At 43.0% G+C, this 22890-nt stretch overlaps 1 protein-coding gene across 1 annotated transcript in view; it reads left to right on the forward strand.

The window, feature by feature from the left end:
* Positions 1-8348, forward strand: part of ANAPC4 (anaphase promoting complex subunit 4) — a 31484-nt gene extending 23136 nt beyond the window's left edge. The window contains exons 20-28 of the mRNA XM_037529100.2: positions 1210-1303; positions 3597-3694; positions 4259-4320; positions 4397-4435; positions 4531-4632; positions 5476-5550; positions 6408-6581; positions 7556-7679; positions 8065-8348. Coding sequence (XP_037384997.1) covers positions 1210-1303; positions 3597-3694; positions 4259-4320; positions 4397-4435; positions 4531-4632; positions 5476-5550; positions 6408-6581; positions 7556-7679; positions 8065-8292 — 996 coding nt within the window. The 3' untranslated portion in view covers positions 8293-8348. The remainder of the gene's footprint in view (positions 1-1209; positions 1304-3596; positions 3695-4258; positions 4321-4396; positions 4436-4530; positions 4633-5475; positions 5551-6407; positions 6582-7555; positions 7680-8064) is intronic.
* The last annotated feature ends 14542 nt before the right edge of the window (positions 8349-22890 follow it).

Here is a 22890-nt window from a genome sequence, read left to right on the forward strand (position 1 = left end):
GTTCAGCTTCCCATAAGGAAATCTTCAAGTACTGTAAAGCAATCAAGTGTACATTGGTAGGTCAGATACCCCACTATCTGAAAGTAGAACATTCCCGTTTGGTATAATTTGTAAGTTATTTTTGATTCTAGGAGTTCTGTTATTATTATATAGAAAAAGTTCTGAGTATACGTAAACTAAAAAAATAACCTATCAAATCATGCTAAATGGAAACGTTCTACTTTTGAAAAGCAGGGAAACCTGTGAAGGTCTACTCAGATTTTAATTTTTACTTGAATGTTTTAAGTTTTATCATCGACAACAAATATAGTTAGTTGTTTTGCTTAAAGTGACAGATTCACTTCATTTTCGAGACAATATCTGCCAAATACCTGAGTATGAATAATTGTCTGCCAGTCATCCTTTCAAGAAAAATGGAAATTCATTAATAATAAAAAGGCACCTAGTTTAACTCACAATTCGAACAATTTCATAAGTGCTTTTCCCTGTGATAACCATCATGCATTGATATGCAGCAAAAATACTTTATGTATGCTTCCAATTCTGTCACATGGGATATTAAAAAGATTTATGCTCAAGGGATAAGATTTAATAAAAGTAATCATTTTAATAGCCTCACCAATGATAAGTGAAGCTGTGAGTGTGTGGCAGAAAGAAATATGATCACTACCTGTGTGGATTGAGTAGTTTCGACTTAACTTTGGAATTTCAGCTCGTGGGAATTTTCCCCACCTGTGTTTTGAACATCCATGCAAATGCATACAGCAAAAAGGGCAGATAACATCTTATTACTGTAAAGATGGCATTGGCCTCAGATGCCTGAAAACATCTTGTGGACTCTTAGAGGCCTGACCACATTTTGAGAACTACTGCCATCGAGTTGATTGGCAGTTGACACTTTAAAAACTTATTTATGACATATATTTAAGATGAAAAGATGCTTCTGAAAATGGAATACGAAATTAAATTCAATTTATAGTCCCCACATCTTACAGCATTCTATGCTTTTAGTGATGAATTTGTAATTTCTTTAGTTGCTTGGCATTTAGCAGACTTTGGTCACTTCTGTCAGGATAATAGAAGTGTGTTTTCAGAGGACTTGGCACTAAAACAGAATCACTTATGAATAGAATAATATTAAATGTAAACAGGTTTGGGAGCCTAATTCTTTGGTTTACTAAATTTTAATTTTGAATCCTGTATCTCTAGTACCTGAAGGATGAGGATGACGACCTCGTGTCACCTCCTAACACAGAAGGAAACCAGTGGTATGACTTTCTTCAGAACAGCAGCCACCTTAAAGGTACTCCATGAGCCAAGCAGATTTCTGGCCAAGTCTGTCTTTATTTGAGACCCATATGTTATCTAAAACCCAAGCTCTTTAAATTTGTCTTTTTTGTTCAATGTGTTTTATTAGACAGCAAGAAAACAAATAGTTTATGACATTGCCATAATAGAAAACACCCTGAAATTAACTGATTGCTTGTTCCTAATTGTTTTTATACTGTTGATTTTGTGTCCTACAAATAGGATGTTGGGAAGAAAACCACTTCTGGTGGGAGAAGTCCATTTTGCCGGTTCTCATTGGTTAGCTCCTAGAAGCATGGCGATACTTCATTGTACTCCTGCATTTGTAGTTTTTTTAATGTTATATAAAACCTAACATGTTATACTTGTTATTCTTTTTATTCTCTCTGTATAATACAGTATCACTTTATTCAGCATTATTGGGGATGTGATATAAAATAGCAACCATTAGGAATGTCAAAACTTCACTTCAGAAGAAAATATTTTTATTTATTTATTTATTTATTTGAAAGAAAATATTTTTAAAGCAAGTATTTCTTTGCTTTCTCAAAGAGAAATCTGACCACAATCCAACAACTTCTTAGGTCCTTATCGTAATAGCCACGTACATATGTTCTCCTCCTTCCAAAAAGCCTCCGTGAAGATAAAGCAGCTTAATCTAAATAGATGAAGCATTGACAGTGTGGAGCACAGAGGACAAGCTCTCCATATGCCGGCCTCTCATTGCATTTCCTCACGATACTTCCGACGCTGGGAGGAGGGAGTGTTTTCCCTGACGTTAACCATGTGTCCCGCATGCAGTTCAATTCAGTTATGACGTCCACAGTTGGCGCCGGACTCCATGGGTTTAAGAGCTCAGTCCCTCAAGATGCTCCCACTTCAGGCTTTGGTTGGACACATTGAGTCCCGAATTACCCACATTTCTGCCAGACATGGCTTCAGTAATGGGGCTTCCCACAACTCCCTCTCCCCTTAAGTTTCAATAATTTGCTAAAATGGTTCATGAAAGTCATGGACACACTTAAATTACATTTGCCAGTTTTTAAATAAGGGTGCCATTTGGGAATAGCCAAACAGAAGAGCTGCATAGGGTAGTTTCGAGGGGAAAAGGGTGCAGAGCTGCCCTCCCCAAGCTCTCTAGCCTCTGAGCACCTCAGTGTGCTCACCAACCCAGAAGCCCTCTGACCTTGTTGTATAGGTTCTGTCTTTTAATGAAATATTCATTAAGTAGGCATGATGGATTAAATCACTGGCCATTGGCGATGGGCTCAGTCTCTAGATTGGGGGATGGGCTAGAAGTTCCAAGCTTTAATTGAGCCTTAGTCTTGCTGGCAACCAGCCCCCATCTGAAGCCATCCATGGACCTGCCAAGAGTTGCCTCATTAAGACAAAAGATGCTCCTATCATTGTTATTACTCAGGAAATTGTAAAGGGTTTTAGGAGCTCTGTGCCAGTAGCAAGGATAAAGATCTAATATCTTTCTGTGATACCAGGGCATCTGTCAGCTGTTGGGGACCGAAAAGTGAACATGATTAAAATCCATTTTACCCAGCAGTGCTGGGACGTGAGGTGCTGTGAGGGAGGGAAGCCTGCAGGGCGCTGTGGAAGAGGAGGGGCCTGGGTAGACTTGGGTTTGATTCACAGATTTAGATTCTTTGTCCTTTACACACTGGGCAATTGCCTAAACCTCAGCCTCATTGTTCCCCCCATCTGTAAATTAGAACATAGGATGCTTACTTTGTACAGCTATTGTAAGCATTAGTAATAGCAGATATAGAAAGAATCTAGCATCATTGGTGTCAGTAAATGCTAAATTACGTTATTACTTTCTACTGCTAAGTAGCCTTTTCAAAAGTAAAGAATTTATTTTCATAGCACTGTTTTTGTTTTTAGGGTCATGCTCTCCCCAAATAACACTGCTTTTGTCCCTCCATTGTGGTAGGGGATAGAGAAGAATGAACTTTATTTCATTATATATCTTATGATTCATAAATCATCCCTTTCTTCTTATAGCCAACAGACACGTACCATTGGATTTGGGTGGGGAAAAGGAGAATTTAGAACAATAAGCTGCTAAGTTGTTCTGAGCGAGCTGGCAGTGGGGTGGGGGGTAATAAAGGCAGAGACCACAGTCAGTGTTGGTGAGGCCATGTGAGGAATAATGAAGTGGTGGGGAGGATTCACCCTCAGACCAGCTGTGCAGCCAGGCTTGGACAGTAGATTATTTTCTCCTAATCATATGGTCTGTTATAGCTTTTGTTGTTGCTTCTGTTTTTGTTTGAAACCAGAAAGTCCTTTGCTGTTTCCTTATTATCCTCGAAAATCATTGCATTTTGTGAAAAGAAAGATGGAGAACATTATTGATCAGTGTTTGCAAAAGCCAGCAGTAAGTATAAAAGAAATGCATGTCTTTCTGTAGGAGTAAAAATATAATATCTACACTCTGCTACTCGCCTATGTAAATAGTCATAGTTCTTAAGGTGAAACATATGAAAATAAATGCACACATTCAGTTGCTTTTGATTAACAAAAGTGGCAGTTTCATGTGGTTCGTCCTAATATTTCCTCTTTCTGTTAGTTTCTTACATACATAAAAAATTAAATATAAAGATTATTGACACTGGTGGCCTCCAGTATTTTATTTGTGACCAGATCAGTGTAAATGCCTTCATATAGAGCGCACGTGTCAATGTGCCTCATTTGCTCCTGAGAGTGGGTGGTTGATGCTGTGAGACTGGTGGGTGGCTCTTCACCTGCCATGACCTGATCGCCAGGGTCTTTTCAGCTCAGAATTTTCTCTTTTCCTTACTGTCATGACTGTTGTGAAAGTTTCTTATGTGAATGGTTGGGTGATAGAGGTGATTTTTACCAGCTTTGAATAGCAAGTCACTTTCTGTAGACTCTCTCTGTAAAATGCTCTAATTATTTTTTTAAATCTTATTTTATTTAGGATGTAATTGGAAAATCAATGAATCAAGCAATCTGCATTCCCTTATATAGAGATGCTAGAAGGTAATTCTTTACTTTTTGGGTGGTATAATTCAGGAGCCAATTTAAATTTTTCTTACATTTTTTCCTTTTGTTTTAGTGAGGACACTACCCGTAGATTGTTCAAATTTCCTTTTCTGTAAGTGTGTTTCTCTCTCTCTCTCATGAATATACAAGTTTATTCCATACATTGATAGTGAAATAACATGTTTCCACATTTTTTTATTTCCCTAGGTGGAATAATAAGACTTCAAATCTGCATTATCTTCTTTTTACTATTTTAGAAGATTCACTTTACAAAATGTGCATTTTAAGGAGACATACTGATATTTCCCAGTAAGTATTAATGTGAAATTTAAATCAAAGAGAGAAGGTTTTTTTTTTTTAACTAGTGCATACAACTTTTCTTTCTCTACATTTCAAGTTTTAGTTATACTACCTTGTAACTTCAGGCTTGTCATTTAGCTGTTCTTAGTCTTAAGTTTTCACATTGTTAAGTTAGTGCCAAACTAGGAAGCTGTGCAATCCCTTCTAATTCTTGATGATTAATTTTGTGTTGCTCTATGGCTTCTACAGGTAGGATTTTTTTTAGGGTGAGGAAAAATACAGCAGTCAAAACACTCAGTGTAATAGTTCATGAACTTGTAGAAGTGTGAAACTGTACTTTGAGTTCCTATTGGAAAAGATTTTTAGCTCAGGTTAAATGTGACTTTCATTCAACAAGAGCCTATACCTTTACTTTAGAAACTCAGAAGGAGAATCCAATGGAAGTATTCTTTTGAGAATCCAAAATAAACGTTCTGAATGATAAAGATTAAATCATTCAGAATGCCATTAGTATCTTAAATTATTTTAAATCTAAATTTGAAGGAATCTTTTTGGATCCAAGTTATAGCAAAAGAGAAATAATTTGATAATTCTAAATGTCCTTAATTTTTTATCTAGCTACTTTGGTGACTCTGAGATTTCAATCTAGTTGTAATTTTGATGTGAGATTTAACTATCTAGGCGTTTAAATGAGTTATCAGTATTCAAGAGTGAGCATAATGGTATTTTGATCCGGGATCTGGTGTTTAAGTAAATGTACTAACCCTGACACTTGTGTTCTTTCGAGCATGTAGACTATTCGCTGTCCAAGTCGTTCTACAAAGTCTCTTTTTCTCCCCTTCTTTCTTTAAGATCTGTAAGTAATGGACTAATTGCTATTAAATTTGGGAGCTTCACATATGCCACAACAGAAAAAGTGAGAAGAAGGTAAGTCTTAAATCTCGTGTGGATGAGATGTCTACGTCAGTGTATATGTGTAGTAAATGCATCTACAGGAATATGGTTAGACCCAGTTATGATGATGATCTACCAGGAGACCTTTGTCATCTGGAGCATCTGGGCAGGGTTGGGTACACACTTTAAACTTAGAGAATTATTTGACTTAAAACCTTATACCCTATAGGAATTTTAGGGAGCATGGTTTCCTGTAATTAACACTTTTGCGCTCCCTGTCTGCTAAGAACCTAATGTTGGTGCAGGGGGCAGACAGCTGACATTCTTGTTTGACCAGCAGAAATGTGAGGTGGGATTCTCATAGCTATGGGATTTTCTCAGGGTTCAAAAGGGTAACATGACCTAAGTCACCCCTGAAGCTTTACCGGGGAAAGAACTGGCACTAATCAGAGACTGATCCTTTTTCTCACTCTCTTTTCCCTATGTAAAAGACGTTCTTTATGACAGTATCTTAGAGGTTGTTGTGACTTTTCATAGGTAAATCTTATTTTTGCTGTTCATTTTGGTTAGTTCTGTTTATTCACTGATTTACTGAGCCATCCTTAAGGCTTGACCTTTGATGTCAAAAGCTTTGTGGAACTGTGATTTCACAGCGTTTTTATCACGATTACCTATTTTTAGGGTCTAGTTATGTTTATGAATAATCAGTGCAGTAGGCACCCATGGTTGTAGTACAAACTAATGCAGCATTTCAAGCATTAAGGTACAGGCTGCCACTTGATTTTTTTTTAATTAAGTTTTTTGCTTGTTACCACTGTCATGTTATGCATACAATATTTTCTCAATAATCATGATCCTTTTTGGTATAACAAAACTTATTTCAATTCTAGCACCTATAGTTGTTTAGATGCACAGTTTTATGATGATGAAACTGTAACGGTAGTTCTTAAAGACACTGTAGGACGTGAAGGAAGAGATAGACTCTTGGTCCAGCTGCCATTGTCTTTGGTGTATAACAATGAAGATTGTGGAGAATATCAGTTCACCGGGACTTACTCTACAAGGTAACTTACTTTTTAAAAAGTAAGATCATTTTTTGGATATAATAGTTTTTTGTATAGTTTCTGATATAAATGTTTTTTTAAATGTATTTTTACATTCAAGATTTTTAGGTATATTGGATGATGGGTATCTAATTACAGAAGATAACCATAAAGTCAGCAGAGCAGAAATATTTTTATTTTAAAATAAAATAAAAACTTGCTTCAAGGCCTCCCTGGTGGTGCAGGGAGTTAAGACACAACCTATGAAGCTATCCGCAGCCACTGCAGCACAAGTTCGATCCCTGGCCAGGGAGCTACCCACATGGCACAGCAGACCTCTCCTAACTCGCCTGCTGCTCCCCTCAGCAGTGTATTTCACTCAGTGTGCCTGTTCTGCTCCCCACTCTTATCTCTGGTGAATCCTCTCACCATCACACCTCTGGCCTGTATCCCAGTGCTTGTATGCATATATAAATAAATCTTAAAAAAAAAAAAATACTTTCTTCAACACTCCTCTGTCCCTTGACTAGTAAGTCATGAAGCAGTCACTGGAATAGGCGGGGAATTATTTGGAGTGAAGAGTGGGACTTCTGTTAGCTCTGGTTTTTGAGGGTAGCATTCACCCCAGTTTTCAGTAGAGTTAATTATTTTAGATTCGCCTTCAGTGTGTTCTTCCCAGAATTAGGGCCTCGGTAGCCCCCTGGGATGGACACGGGCAGTGCTAAGAGATGGCTTTGCCAGACTGAGATGTAAGTAGGTCTCTTTGATTTAAAAGTGTGTCCATCCGCTTTCCCTTAAAGGGAATGAGAAATCTTAGATGATGTGCTGCTTACTTGAGATTGCAGTATTTACATCGAATGTAGCATCACAGCTGGTGAGATTATGTTGGATGTGGGAATGTTGGGAGAAATTGAATGCATGGTTGACCCTGATTCCACCCCAGGAAAACCACCTGGGAGACGACCCTCTTTTCACTCCCTGTTGGTGTCCCCCAGGCTGGATGAGCAATGCAGTGCTATCCCCACACGCACCCTGCATTTCGAGAAGCACTGGAGGTTACTGGAGAGCATGAAGGCACAGTATGTTGCTGGCAATGGTTTTCGAAAAGTGTCCTGTGTGGTAAGTACAGCTTGTTCTCTAAGCAAGCGTAGCAGGAGGAAGTGACTTGAGATCTATAAGGTCCTTTCAGGGCAAACATCTTGTCAGGTATACCTTTTATTGGTTATGGGCACATGGCAGCCTTAGCTATAAAGTTCTCTTGTTCTGAGGAAACTGATGAAGCAAGGAACAGTTCTAGATTTTAATCATGAAATTGTCACTGTTGTGTGTGGAAATTTCCTTACGCAAAATGAAGGCTGAGTTCAGTGACTTCGTTTTAAAATATTAGGATTATAACTGAGCTATGAAATCCTTTTTCCTTCAAACTTCTGATTTTTAATTCCTCCCATATAGGGTATTGCAGCCATTCATTTAAAAATTCCTTATATGGCCTTTTCTTCTTCAGTTAAGCTCAAATCTCCGTCATGTGAGAGTGTTTGAAATGGACATAGATGACGAGTGGGAGCTGGACGAGTCCTCCGATGAAGAGGAGGAGGCCGGCAACAAGCCCGTGAAGATCAAGGAAGAGGTGCTGTCTGAGTCAGAGGCCGAGAGCCAGCAAGCCGGGGCTGCTGATTCAGCTCCAGAGATAGTCATCAAATTGGAGAAGGTCGAGCCCGAGCTGGGCTCGTGACCCTTCTGTATGTTCCCATCATGCTGGGCGGGGCGTGGGAGGGGGGCAAGGGTGTCTTGGACCATTTTGAATTTTTTTGCGTGTAAAGCAAAGAAATAAATAGTAATCTTATTTCTTCTTTTTCTGCTTCATCTTTTCAGTCTCTAGTCCTGTTTTTGCTAAAATTTCTTTTTAATACTGTGTATACAACTCGTGTTTAAAGGAAACACAAATTGAATGTGAAGGAAAAGTTCTCTTTTCTGTCAAAAGGGTGTTTATCAGGAATCATTTCCACATCAGGAAAGATTGCATTTAAGTAGTCATCACTGGAAGCTTTAATGCATTTAGTCTTTTATAAAAACACATTTATTCCTGTTTTTACAACTTCCCTTCTAGTTCATTTCGGGTCTCCAGAATGCCTTCAAATTGTTTTTGACATAAATTATACTGTTTATCCTAATCCTAAGGAAGCCAAAAGATCAGTGCTATCCATGCCCTAAGTGGGGACACCATTGCTTGACACCACCATGGTTGTCTTTTCTCATTTCGTTGCTGTATTTGAACTCTGAAGACTTTAAATCAGTGCTGAGCTGTGCCTTTCCCTCCGCTCAGTACTGGCCGCGGACGCGGGTGCCCGGCTGTGGGGCTGACTCCTTGTGAACATGAGAGAGATGGCGCAACTGAGCACAGCTGAGCACAGAGCAGATGTGCTCTATGGATTGCTTAATGCTCGTGGCTGCAGTGGGATAATTTCCTCATGTGACTTTCAAAGAGTTTCCATTTTAGGTATGAATTCCGCCAGTTCGCTGATAATCTTTTCAAAATTTTAAATCAAAAAAAGTTAAATAAATTTTAAATCTCCTCAGTCTTTTGAAAGACATACTATACCCAGGTGGGCAGGCCGCTGTAGGCTGCTGAGTCCTGTGTCTGTGTCTTTATTGGGGAGCTGTCACACTTGGGTTTGAGATGCCTCATCTTTTGATACGTGAGGTGCTTCTGCCAGACTGATTCTTATGTTTTGAAGGGGAACCCAAAAGAAGTAGCTGTCATGGGCATGAGCTTGGCGTTTAGAACTGATCTGCAGGAGCCTGTGCATGCTGGCCTGCAGTTTTGCACGTATACCCTTTACATGATTAAGATATAACTTAGGTAAATGTTGAAGGTTGGCCAGTGTTCATGGCACAGTGCAGGATGACTCGAATTAACTTTTGTGAGCAAGAAAGGTGGACTCTCAGCTTTACAGAGAAAGTACAGGTTGTAGGTACGTAGAGTACTTTAGAGCGAACACATTGGACAAATTTACCTCATAACATTTAAATAACTGATGGGTTTTAAGGACAAAGAATTACAGCTTGTTCTGGAATGAATTACATTGTCACAAGCAGCCAGTGGAAGAGGGCTACTGGGGCGTCTCAGAACAGCTCTGCAGAGAAGGGGTTGCTACCCACATTTTACAGAAAAGAAAAAAAAAATTCAGGGTGGTTTGATGGGTACCCCAAGTGGTGTTTGGGAAGCCATAGTGCCCCCTAGTGCCTGGGAAATCTAATGTTAGCCAGAGCTGACCAGCGTGGAAGGCAGCCCAGCCCTAGAGCCAGGTCAGCAGAGCTGAGCCACTGGGGTGAGGGAACCGTGTCCTACAGCTGAAGCTTCGTGGGTTTTTGAGGGTGCTGTGTGGAAACACCTCAGTCCAGTGTTGCCAGGCAGTCCTCTGCCAGGCCTAGGAGGGTCACCCCAGAGAGGGAGATGGCTGGAGAGGATCCCCATCAGGAGAGGGTCTCCTTGGCTTGCTGGTTGCAGGATGGTCGGAAGCGCCTGTAGAGGGCAGCAGTGTGCTTGCTTGGCTGTTAGGGCCAGAGGCTGCTTCCCGCTGCTGGGCCTGGTGCAGGAAGAACTTGGGCTTCCCACTCTGGACAGCAAGGAAGACCCACTGCGGGAGAACAGGCCGAGGCTGTGGATGCAGCACCGTCACGTGCATTCTGGCAGAGACTCCAAAGCAGGCAGAGGACAGGAAAGGTTGGTCGTGGAATCATCGTCTCAGGACATGCTCAGTCATGGGTGTGGGGAAGCCAGAGGTGGGCTGGTTGGAATTGGGGTGTCCTGTGTGACTGGCTCAGGGTGTACATTGGGCTTTCTCTGATCGATTCTAAGTTGGAAATGGGGCCAAAAGTTAAGGAAGTGGCCAGTTAACGATCAAGTCCTGGCCACTTGGGGTCAGTTGTGCAGGGGTTAGTCCTGATGGCTAGAGATAGCCATCTGATACCCTACAAGAGTGACAGGTAGGAGGCTGGCCTCCTGGGTGGGCTGTGGTAGGAAAGGAGTTGGTTCCCTGGCAGGCGGCGGGCTATGGCCAGTGGGCTCTTCTATATGCGGCCATTATCCATTTGTATATTCACGCTCTCGCTCTGCTCTCGCCATCTTGAAATTCTTGACAAGGGGCCCTAGATTTTCATTTTGCGCTGGAACTTTAGATGACGCAGCCATTTCTGGGTTCAGCTTTGGAGGCTTCTCTGTGGCTTTGGGCGGTAAACTGATGTAGCAACAGTTTTTCAAACTTTTATTTGAACAGGAGGTTGTGCTGTCACCAAGGATGTGGCCTCCTTGAGGAAGCCAGGTTCAAACACCCAGGAAAAACGAGAACGTCCTCAGGGCCTTGTCCGTGGGCCTCTTTCCTTCTCCAGCCTACAGCTTCTCTGTGGTGATTTCCCCTCTCCGTGTGGCCAGGGCCTCTGGCCAGTGTGGCTAGTCAGTGAGCATGTGCTGACCTTGGATCAAAACTAGCTGATGTTGCTAATTCAGATCCTGCTCATTTTTAAAAGAGAACTTTTGGCCTACTTTTGAAATAAAGATTTGCACAGCACAATGCACAGGTGCAAAAGCTTTGTGTTGAGGAGGCAAATGGAATCCTGAGAGCAATGCCTTCAGGGGTTTCATCAGCCCCACCTTATACACAACCCTCACCTTTAAAGTGTAAACTGGAATGCCAGTGCATTCTGTGCTGTTGGTGAAAGTGACCTCCTCCAGGCCACCATTCGTAGGCTTAACCTTGTGAAAGCATCCTGAGGTACTCAAAAACAAGAAAATGGAGTCTTTTCACCCAAATTTGCTCATTTTGGTTCACTGTGAAAAAAGCAGCCTGGTTTTTCCAGCCCTTGTGCTGAAGCCCTGAGGCTTTCCTGTACTTGTGTTCATCTGGCCCTGAGGACACTTAGCCTGAGTGGGTTTCCCCTACGGCCCCAGCTTCCTGCCTTCCCTCCCATGACCCCTACCTCTGCCATCTCTCTCTCTCTCTCTCTCTCTCTCTCTCACACACACACACACACACACACACACACACATACACACCAGCCTCGTTGGGACAGTCCCTTCTCCCCCACCTCTGTCCCAAATGGGGACTCTGGGGCAGAGTCCTGCCTCGCAGTAGTTATGAGACCTTAACCAGGTTACTGAACCTCCATTTTCCCCACCTGTGAAATGGGTAGAGTGATCCTGCCCGGCAGGGGGTGCAGGTGAGGGCTTACAGAGGTGATATACGTGGAAGGGGATTCACTCCTCAGTTCAGATCCACACTCAGTAATTCAGCTCTTGTCATGCTCACCTGCTTGCCACAACTCATCTTTGTGGTTACATTTTCCTTCAATTCAGAGAAAGTTCCCCTCAGACATCAGCTCTGACTTTGAACAACTCTCGGAGAATGAACTCCAAACTCTTGCAGAATGAACACTTACCTCCAGTGAGGATTTCAAGAGAATTTATCACAAGGGCTGTTGGCAGTTGCCAAGTTGGTCTTTCTCAAACTGTCAGAAAGTAATAATATGGCCAGGAGCAGACGCTTAGCCTCCCGAGGCGGCCATATGCAAGGGGGAGGCGCTGGTTGGCACTTCCACTTCTGAAGGGTCATTTTGGAAAGAACTCCTTTGCTTGGAAGTCAGACCTCTAGAGCAGAGTGTTGGAAAATGAACTCAAGAAACCGTCCTGAAGAACAGCCAACAGACAGCTTCCTCCCTCCCCATCTCCTGCCTGGCTGGGCAGATGGTGGGTTCCGGGTGCTGGCTCCACTCCCTGTCCCTTGTGGGCTCCCCCAAGTTGCCTGGAAAGAAGCAGCTGAGAGGGCTCCATAAGATCAGGAATTTTACTTTTCCCCTGTATTGTACTTGAGTATTCGCATGACAAAGAGCTAGCAGTTATTATTTTGTAAGAGTAATATTAGGAAAAATAATACTCAGGAGCTTTGGCTCTGATCACCCAACATTCCCAGCAGGTGTGAGGTACCAGTCTCTTCTCTGGCTCCCAAAGATGCGAGATGAAGAGACAGTCGGGGAGAAGTTGTTAGGGGGAAAAGGCTGTCCTAAAGCTAATTCCATACAGGCTTTGTGGACTCCACCCCCACCCCAGGCCAAAGCCAAAGACACTGGGAACTCCAAATCCCATCACCACCCAAGGGAAGGGGGCTGGGACCTGAGGGTGGGGTTAAGCAGCCAGGTTGGTATAAAACCAGACATGTGGGCTTTGGAGGGGTCCCCCCCATTTTGGCTCTCCGCCAGCTCGCAGCGTCCGGCCAGTTCTGAGAGTGACTTTGGGTTTCCAGGTCGGCGGATCGGGTAGGACGCATTAAAGACTTTATTTCCCTATTTTCTCCCTGAGTTGTACATTTTCCTTCTTTCCTTTTCCCTTGTAAATAAACCTTTTATTAACCTTTTGTGTGTGTCTGTAGTGGAGTATTCATAAGTCCCTTGTAAGCGCGCGGGTGAGGACCCACAGCCAGGCAACCCGTTTAATATCGGGGCTGCCCTATAACAAAGCCACCTCTGCGACGTGCCCCCATGGCGCACAGGCGGGGGGTGCCAGAGGCCTTCCTGCTCTCCCTGGTCTGTCTGTTCTTCCCTGGAGGTCTGTGGGCTTCCTGAGTCCTCATGTATTTTTATTTTTTAAAAAAAGATTTATTCATTTATGCATACAAGAACAGTACAGGCCAGAGGTGCGGGGTGGGGGGTGTGTGTTAGAGGAGTCACCAGAGACAGAGCGGGGAGCAGGACAGGCAGACTGACCGAAGTACACTGCTGAGGGAGCAGCGGGGAGCCAGGAGAGGTCTGCTGCGCCATGTGGGTCAGCTCCCTGGCCGGCTGGGGATCGAACTCGTGCTGCAGAGGCTGCGGCCAGCTTCGTAGGCTGCGTCTCAACCCCTTGCGCCACCAGGGAGGCCCCTCCTCATACATTTTTAAAAGGATTGGAGGAGCAGTGGGGAGCTGCGCGTGGAAGCAGGGATCTGCCACAGGGAAATGAAAGATGATCTTGATGTTTCTGGTAAGAACCCATGACCAGGCCTGCAAGATATTTCCTTAAATGACTTTTTGGTGTAGATTTCAGGAACTAACTGGGGGTGGGGGGCAGGGGATGGCTCTCTGGCCCCAGAGTGAAATTCTTGAAACCCTGGGGTTGGTTTTGCTTGTGGCTAAGGCCGGCAAAACCCCCAGAAATCTCCAGATGGGGAGATAAGCTACCCCTCCAGGGAAGCCAGGTGTTCTGGATGTGACAATTCCTGGAAGAGCTTTTGCTTAGGGCGTGTGTCCTCAGGCTTCCTGGTACCTGGGACTGGGAAGAGTTACTGGAAGGGAGCAAGTGTTTTCCTTGGTCCTTTTGCAGGGCTTGAAGCCTCTCCAGGAGTAACTAAGCTGCAGTCAGTCAGGTGTTCCTGGGGCAGCTGCAAGTCTTTTTTTTTTTTTTTTTTTTTTTTTTTTTTTTTTAAATATTAAATTTTATTTTATATTCCCCCATACAATTGCAAACGCCCCATTCTGACCCCAATCCTCCCCTCCCCGCCCCCCACCCCCAAAAAGTGTCTCTGGTTCATAGTTTTTTGTTGATTTTGATTTTCACTTTCTTATATTCATTTTCCTGGTCCCTTATTTAAGTTTTCTAGATTCCTGCTATGAGTGAGACCATCCGGTATTTTTCTTTTTCTTTTTGGCTTATTTCGCTGAGCATGATCCCTTCCAGTGCCATCCATGTTGCTGCAAATTGCATGTGTTTATCTTTTTTGAATGCTGAGTAATATTCCATGGTATATATGTACACATCTTCTTGATCCAGTCATCTATTTTTGGGCATTTGGGTTGTTTCCAAAGCTTAGCTATTGTAAACAGTGCTGCTATAAACATAGGAGTGCAGGTGCTCTTTGGAATTGATGTTTCTGTGTCCTTTGGGTAAATACCTAGGAGTGGAATTGCTGGATCATATGGAAGCTCTATGTTTAGTAGGTCCAGAAATCTCCACACAGCTCTCCATAGTGGTTGGACCAGTTTGCACTCCCACCAACAGTGCACAAGAGTTCCTTTTTCTCCACATCCTCGCCAACATTTGTTGTTGCTAGTTTTTTTAATATGTGCCATTCTCACTGGTGTGAGATGGTATCTCATGGTAGTTTTGATTTGCATTTCCCTGATTACAAGTGATGTTGAACATTTTTTCATATGTCTGTTGGCCATTTGCATTTCCTCTTCAGAGAAGTTTCTTTTTAGCTCTTCTGCCCATTTTTTGACTGGATTATTTTCTTTGTTGTTGCTGAGTCTCATCAGCTCTTTGCAGATTTTTGTGATCAGTCCTTTATCATTAGTGTTGGGTGCAAAAATGTTCTCCCAGTTGGTGGGGTTTCTCTTTGTTTTTGTTATTGTCTCTTTTGCTGTGCAGAAGCTCTTTAATTTGATGTAGTCCCAGCTGTTTATCTTTCTCTTCACTATCACTGCTTTGGGTGATGTGTCTGTAAAGATGTCTTTGATGTGCAAATCCCGTAGTGTTTCGCCTATATTTCCTTCTATGTATTTTATGGTTTCAGGTCTTATGTCTAGTTCTTTAATCCATTTTGAGTTGATTTTTGTGTATGGTGTGAGGTAGTGGTCAAGCTTCATTCTTTTGCATGTAGCGACCCAGTTTTCCCAGCACCATTTATTGAACAAACTTTCTTTGCTCCAATGCATAGTCTTTGCTCCTTTGTCAAAGATTAGTTGACCATAAATCTGTGGGTTTATTTCTGGATTTTCTATTCGATTCCATTGGTCTGTATGTCTGTTCTTGTTCCAATACCATGCAGTTTTGATGATTATGGCTTTGTAGTATAGTTTGAAGTCTGGGAGTGTGATGCCTCCATTTCCTTCTTTTTTTTTCAGTAGAGCTTTGGCTATTCGGGGTTTTTGGTGATTCCATATGAATTTCATCAATAATTGTTCTATTTCTTTGAAGAATGCCATTGAGATTTTGATTGGAATAGCATTGAATCTGTATATTGCTTTTGGTAGGATGGCCATTTTAATAATGTTTATTCTTCCAATCCATGAGCAGGGGATGTCTTTCCATTTCTTTGTGTCTTCTTCTATTCTTTTAACAGTGTTTTATAGTTTTCTTTGTATAGGTCCTTTACCTCTTTTGTTAGATTTATTCCCAAATATTTGATTTTTTTTGTTTCGATAATAAAAGGGGTGTTTTTTTGATTTCTTCTTCTTCAGATTTATTGTTTGTGTATAGGAAGGCCACTGACTTTTGCGTGTTGATTTTGTATCCTGCCACTTTACTGAATTGATTGATGAGTTGAATTAGTTTTTCTGTGGAGATTTGGGGTTCTCTATGTATATTATCATATCATCTGCAAATAGTGATAGTTTGACTTCTTCTTTCCTATTTGGATTCCTTGGATGTCTTTCTCTTGTCTTATTGCTCTGGCTAGGACTTCCAGTATTATATTGAAAAGCAGTGGTGAGAGTGGACATCCTTGTCTTGTTCCAGATCTTAATGGAATTGCTTTCAGCTTTTCACCATTGAGAATGATACTGGCTGTTGGCTTGTCATAGATGGCCTTTATGATGTTGAGGTATGTTCCTTGTATCCCAAGAATTTCAAGGGCTTTTATCATGAATGGGTGTTGCACTTTGTCGAAAGCTTTCTCAGCATCTATTGATATTATCATATGGTTTTTATATTTCTTTTTGTTGATGTGTTGGATAACGTTGATTGATTTTCGGATGTTAAACCATCCTTGTGCCCCTGGAATGAATCCAACTTGGTCGTGGTGAATTATCTTATGGATACATTGTTGGATTCTGATAGCTAAAATTTTATTGAGGATTTTTGCATCAGTGTTCATTAGGGAGATTGGCCTGTAGTTTTCCTTTTTTGTGTTGTCCTTATTCGGTTTTGGTATTAGTGTAATATTGGCTTCATAGAACGTGTTTGGTATTGTCCCTTCCTTCTCAATTTTTGGAAGAGTTTGTGAAGGATAGGCACTAATTCGTCTCTGAATGTTTGGTAGAATTCATTTGTAAATCCATCAGGTCCTGGGCTTTTGTTTTTGGGGAGGTTTTTAATTACCATTTCAATTTCGCTGCTTGTAATTGGTCTGTTTAGGTGTTCTATTTCTTCTTTATCTAGCTTTGGGTGATTGTAGAGTTGTAGGAATTTGTCCATCTCCTCTAGATTGTTGAACTTGTTTCCATATAACTGTTCATAGTAGTTACTGATTATTCTTTTGATTTCTGCTGTGTCCGTTGTGATTTCTCCTCTTTCATTTATGATTCTGTGTATTTGTGCTTTCTCCCTTTTTCCTTTGTGAGCCTGGCTAGGGGTTTGTCTATTTTATTTATTTTTTCAAAGAACCAGCTCTTGTTTCATTGATCTTTTGGATTGTTTTTTTTAGTTTCAATTTCATTTATTTCTGCTTTGGTTTTTATTATTTCTTTTCTTCTACTGGTTCTGGGGTTTTTTTGTTGTTCTTTTTCTAGATCTTTGAGCTTCGAGATTAGGTTGTTTCTTTGAGTTCTTTCTTGTTTTTTGATGTGAGCTTCTATTGCTATATATTTTCCTCTTATTACTGCTTTTGCTGCATCCCATACATTTAGGATATTGGTGTCCTCCTTGTCATTCAATTCAAAGAATTTTTTAATTTCTTCTTTGATCTCCTCGTTAGTCCAGTGGTCTTCCAGTAGTGTGGCTTTTAATCTCCATGAGGTAGGATAGTTCCTTGCCTTCTTTTATGATTTATTTCTAGTTTGATGCCTTCGTGGTCAGAAAAGATGGTTGGTATGATTTCAATCTTGGTGTATCTGTTGATGTTTGTCTTGTGCCCCAGTATGTGATCGATCCTAGAGAATGATCCGTGTGCGCTTGAGAAAAATGTGTACTCCGTTTTTTTGGGGTTTAGTGTTCTATAGATGTCTGTTAAGCCCAAATGCTCTAGGTCCTTATTTAGAGCTTTAGTTTCTTTACTTATTTTTTGTCTTGTTGATCTATCCATTGTTGATAGTGGTGTGTTGAAGTCTCCCACTACATATGTGTTTTCTCTGATGTCTGTTTTCAGAGAGGACAACAGTTGTCTGATATATTTTGGTGCTCTTTCGTTTGGTGAGTATATGTTAATGAGTGTTATTTCTTCTTGAAGTATTGTCCCCTTAATCATAATGTAGTGACCATTGGGGTCTCTTTTTTTTTTTTGAGTTTGAAGTCTGTTTTATCTGATATAAGTATAGCTGTTCCTGCTTTCTTTTTGGCCCATTTGCTTGTAGGATTGTTTTCCATCCTTTGACTTTGAGCCTATTTTTATCTTTTGTAGCTAAATGTGTTTCCTGGAGACAGCAAAAGGTTGGGTTTTGTTTCTTAATCCAGGCTGCAACTCTGTGTCTTTTTATTGAAGAGTTTAGTCCATTTACATTTAGAGTTAATATTGATATGTTAGCATCTGTATTTGCCATTATGTTTGTCTTTCCTTTGATTTTATTTATTTATTCTTTCAATAACTTTTTTTTTTTTGGTCTTCTTTCGTTGTTATTCGTCCCTCTGAGGTTCTGGCTTTAGGATTCCTTGTAGTATTTTTTGGAGTGGGGGTTTAGTCGCAATGAAATTCCGGAGTTTCTCTTTGTCTGGGAAGGTCCATATTCTTTCTTCATGGAGGAAAGAGAGCTTTGCGGGATAGAGTATTCTTGGTTGGCATCTGTTTTCTTGGAGTCTGTTGACTATGTCCCTCCACTCTCTCCTTGCCCGTAGTGTTTCTTCAGAGAAGTCTGATGTCAGCCTGATTGGTTTTCCTTTGAATGTTATCTGTTTCTTCCCTCTTGTCAGCTTCATTATTTTTTCCTTGTCCTGGATTCTTGGGAGCTTTACTATTATGTGTCTTGCTGTGTGTTTTTCCTTTCGTCGTGGAAGTTTGGTGTTCTTCTTGCTTCTTGTATATCAATTTTCAGCTCCTTCTTCTCATTTGGGAAGTTCTCTTCAATTATATCCATGAATATTTTCTCTGTTCCTACATCTCTCTCCTCTCCTTCTGGAATTCCTATAACTCTTATATTTCCTTTCCTCATGGAGTCAGATAGTTCCCGAAGTCTTTCTTCATTCTTTTTCCTTCGTACTTCTCTTTCCTTTTCTGTTTTGGTTCTTTTTATTTCTGTGTCTTCAAGATTACTTATTCGTTCTTCCATTTCATCTATTCTGCTTTCATTGCTTTTCCCAGAGTTCTTTAGTTCCTCCATTAATTCTTTGATCTCCTGCATTTCTCTTACTTCCCTCTTTAGGGACTCAATTTCCTTCTTCTGATCTATCACTTTTTTAATCATGGCAATTTTAAATTCTCTTTCTGGAAGGCTCAGAAGTTCTTCCAAGTTGCTGTCGTTGCAATCTGGGGAGTGGTTTTCTTTTTGTGGTGTGCTTCTTTCCTGAGGAGTTTTTAGGTTGCGTGTGGTTCTTCTACTCCCTACTGTCTGTTTTCTAATTTGTCGTATGCGTTGGGACACTGTGTTGCTCGGACTGACTGACATCTTGGGTGAACTTCTCCGCTCCCCTCTCTTCCAGGAGCCATCTCTGTCTTCTGGGGGAGCTTTCTGCTGGTTTTAGGCAGTTTTTACTGAAGAAATGTCCCTGTTCTCAAATGGCGAAGCGGGATGCAGTCCCTGCGCCTCCGGTTTCAGGCACACTCTTCTGCGCACCCGGTCTGCCCCGGACGTGGGTGCCTGCTCCCTCTGTGGGCTCAGACTGCTGGTCGGAAGGGGCCTGGAGTGGAATAACTTCCCGGCTGGCCACTGGGTCCTCCAGAAACCTTCTGCCCTTTTCAAGCAGTCTTAAGAATTATGTCCTGTTTTATAGGGTGTTAGTGACTTTTTTTTTCCTGGTCGCTAGGTGGCGCCAGAGATCTCTCCTATTGTCCTTGGGGGCTGTTTTTCGCCTCCCCCCACCCCGTGGGACAGAGAACAGAGCGGGAATGGTAGGGTACACCTCAACAGCTTTGGGGTGCTGTGTCTGCCTTGTGCCCCACCGTCGTGGAGAACCCACGCCCCGAATTTTCGTGCCCCGGGTCTCAGTTCAAAGCCCTCAGTTCCAGGACGCGGGCTGTAGCCCAGTTCAGTGGCGCGGGAATGGCGCCTTTTGCACAGCTCCCGTGCCTGGGCGCCTGGTTCCTGCTCACTCAGGGAGGGACCTTCACCTCAGTGAGGACCTCCGCGCGTCTCCCCGCAAGCCTAGGTCGTCTCCCCGCAAGCCTAGGTCGCAGGCGCGGGACCTGGGCAGCCGCGATCCAGGTCTGCACTTGCTTTTCAAGCGCGCCGAGCGCGCCGCGTTTCCGCGCCAGCTTACCGGCAGCCCGGGCTGTGTGTGCGTCTCCCGGGGTCTTTGTTCTTCTCTAATGGCGCCCGGAGCCGTTCGCTCACCGCCCTGGCGGATCCTGCAGGGTTCGCCTCAGCTCCCGTTCACGGGGTGTGGTGGCTGCAATAGTTCCTTTCCGCTCACAGTCCCGCTTGCTGCCTCGTTTGTTCTTGTGGGCCGTTTTGGTTTGTTCCAGCTGCAAGTCTTAAAGCAAAAGGAAGCTGGCCTGGCTTTAACAGGACAAGGGAGCTCACTCTGAGTTTCCATGCGGGGGGGGGGGGGGTGAGGAGGGGCGTGGGGTGTGTGTGTGTGTGTGTGTGTGTGTGTATTTTGGGGTAGGAGGGGTGCAAAGGGTGTCTCTTCCAAAGCCCGGAGGGCAGGGTTGAAGTGTTTAGGGACAAGCGAGGCAGAAAGGATAGTTAATTAAAGTGTGACTTAAAATATTGAGCCCAGGGGTCCCAGGGTAAAATTAATGAAATATTAGAGATCGTGAATATTTATGCAGGATTCCAGCAAGCAGAGACACTTCGCATGTAATAAAAGGAGCAGTCATGCATGTACCTTCTACCCAGGTTTATAAAATTTTAACATTCTTCTGGATTTTCTTTAGCGTTAAAAACTTTTTTTTATCGACGTAACATCGGTTCATGATGTAGGTTTCGTGAGTACAGTGTTATAAGTCAACATACGTATATATTACATTATGTTCGTTACGAGTCTAGTTTCCATCCAGACACATTCTATTCACCCCTGTTACCTGCTCACCCGCCTCCTTTCGTCTGCCCATGCGCGCACCCACTATTTTGTTGGTTTTGTTTTGATTTGTTGGTTCACTAGTTTTGCTTCTTTATGAGAGACATCACGCTGTCTCTGTGTAGGGCAAGGAAAAATATCAGGCTTTTCTGCCCTCCTGCCATCAGGATAGATGAGGGAACCCTGTGATCCTGAATGCCTGCCTGATGGCGGGCACCTCAAGTGGGTACACCTGCGCTAGGACTGTGCTTTTAAGGGCGGCGTCACGGGGACGCCAGATGAAGCCGAAGCAGAAGTCAAAAAAGAAGCCGAGAAAGAAGTAGCAGAAGCCAAGAGAGAAGCAGAGAACGCCAGAGAGCCCAGATAGAGTGAAGACTTGCTGGGGGCTGGGAGGCCTGCCAGCCTCCCCGCCCCCCAGCACCCCTGCCTGCCATATGTCTGGTGAACCCCAATAAAAGACCTTCAAAAAACCACTGAGGACTCTCCCTCCTCCTTTACCCGGTCTGCTGCATCCTAGAAAACCTGCACTGGTGCCTGTTCCTGCCCTTTACACTCTGTCTTTGTCAAGCTGACTTATTTAACTTAGCACAATACCTCTAGGTCCTTCCATGTTGTTGCAAAGGTAGATTTTTTTAAAAAAGAAAAAAAGTGTTGTAATTGGAGTGCTCCAAACCCTTGCTATTCTTTCTCTTTCCTCCCTCCTGGCTTCTGAGTTTGGTTATTATTCCCTGGTATGTTTTTATAATATTTTATACTTAGGGTTAGAGCCCTGTAGGACAGTATTTATTTTATTGCTTAAATGGGTACAGCTTTGGCCATTGGGAGCTACGTCAATTGGCTTCTGAAAGAGCCATTTTTCCTCTTGATAGGAGATTTTATTATTTTATTTTATATTTTATCTTATGTCTAGCACTCAGTTTCTGACCCAACAAGATGTTACAGGCTCATCTTGTACATTCCCTTCCCCAGCCTTAGAATGGGCGGTTTCTCTAAGGAGGCCTGGTTCCTTTCCTCCAAGAATGGTTTTAGAAACCAGCAGCCAAGCCCTGGATGTGCTTGTTGCTCCTGAGATTGTTATAGGACAGCCTTGATATTGAACGGGTTCCTGGCTGTGGGTCCTCACCCGCGCGCTTAAAAGGGACTTACTAACACTCCACTACAGACACACACATAAGGTTAATAAAAGGTTTATTTACAAGGGAAAAGGAAATAAGGAAAATGTACAACTCAGGGAGAAAATAGGGAAATAAAGTCTTTAATGCGTCCTACCCGATCCGACGACCTAGAAACCCAAAGTCACTCTCAGAACTGGCCGGACGCTGCGAGCTGGCGGAGAGCCAAAATGGGGGACCCCCAAAGCCCACGTGTCTGGCTTTATACCAACCTGGCTGCTTAACCCCACCCTCAGGTCCCAGCCACCTTCCCTTGGGTGGTGATGGGATTTGGAGTTCCCAGTGTCTTTGGCTTTGGCCTGGGGTGGGGGTGGAGTCCACAAAGCCTGTATGGAATTAGCTTTAGGACAGCCTTTTCCCCCTAGCAAGATGTTACTGCAAGCCCACTAAAAACAACAACAAAACCAACAAGTCTACTTTTTATAAAAGAAAAAACAACATTGTGGCAACAGGAACAAAATCTTGTGAAAAGGGGCCCCTCCAGTCCAGCCTGGGTGCACACCAGGAAGACTTCCTGGAAGAGGACAGTCCCCTGAACTTAGTGCTGAAGCATGAGCTGAGAATCCTCACTGGTGATTGCTGAACTCCTATTAGCCTGGGGCTCCGTATCAGGGGGGTCAGGCAAGCAAGGCCTAGTCCAAGGGGTCCTGTAAAGGGACCGCAGGTGAAGAAGAGGAAGGATGCTCTAGGCAGAGGGAACAGCATGTGCAAACCCTGGTGGCTTGGCTTCTAGGTCTACCTTGGGGACTCTGGGCCGTCGAAGCCCTCTGTTATTTCTCCATTTTCCTTATCAGGCACAGGAAAGCTCTGAGAATTTAGTGTTCCTCTGAGGGCTTGGTCTGGGCAGCTCAGAAGACAATGTGGTTCAAGGGACCCCTCAGTAGAACCTTGATGCCTTTACTGGTATCCACCAAAGGACTTTATCCCCAGGTAGCTCAGACTCTTCAGCCAGGCCCCAACTATCTGAGTGCAAGGAGTGGACAGAGTGAATCCAGGCCCTAGGGGCTGCTGAGTGCCCTGGAAAACTTGGGCTGCAGAATGATGAACGTGGTATCACTCCTTCCCCCAGAGATCCCCAGGGCGT

Source organism: Talpa occidentalis, unplaced genomic scaffold (genome assembly GCF_014898055.3).
Source record: "Talpa occidentalis isolate TD23 unplaced genomic scaffold, MPIMG_talOcc4v2.1 talOcc4.6, whole genome shotgun sequence".
Taxonomy (NCBI): domain Eukaryota; kingdom Metazoa; phylum Chordata; class Mammalia; order Eulipotyphla; family Talpidae; genus Talpa; species Talpa occidentalis.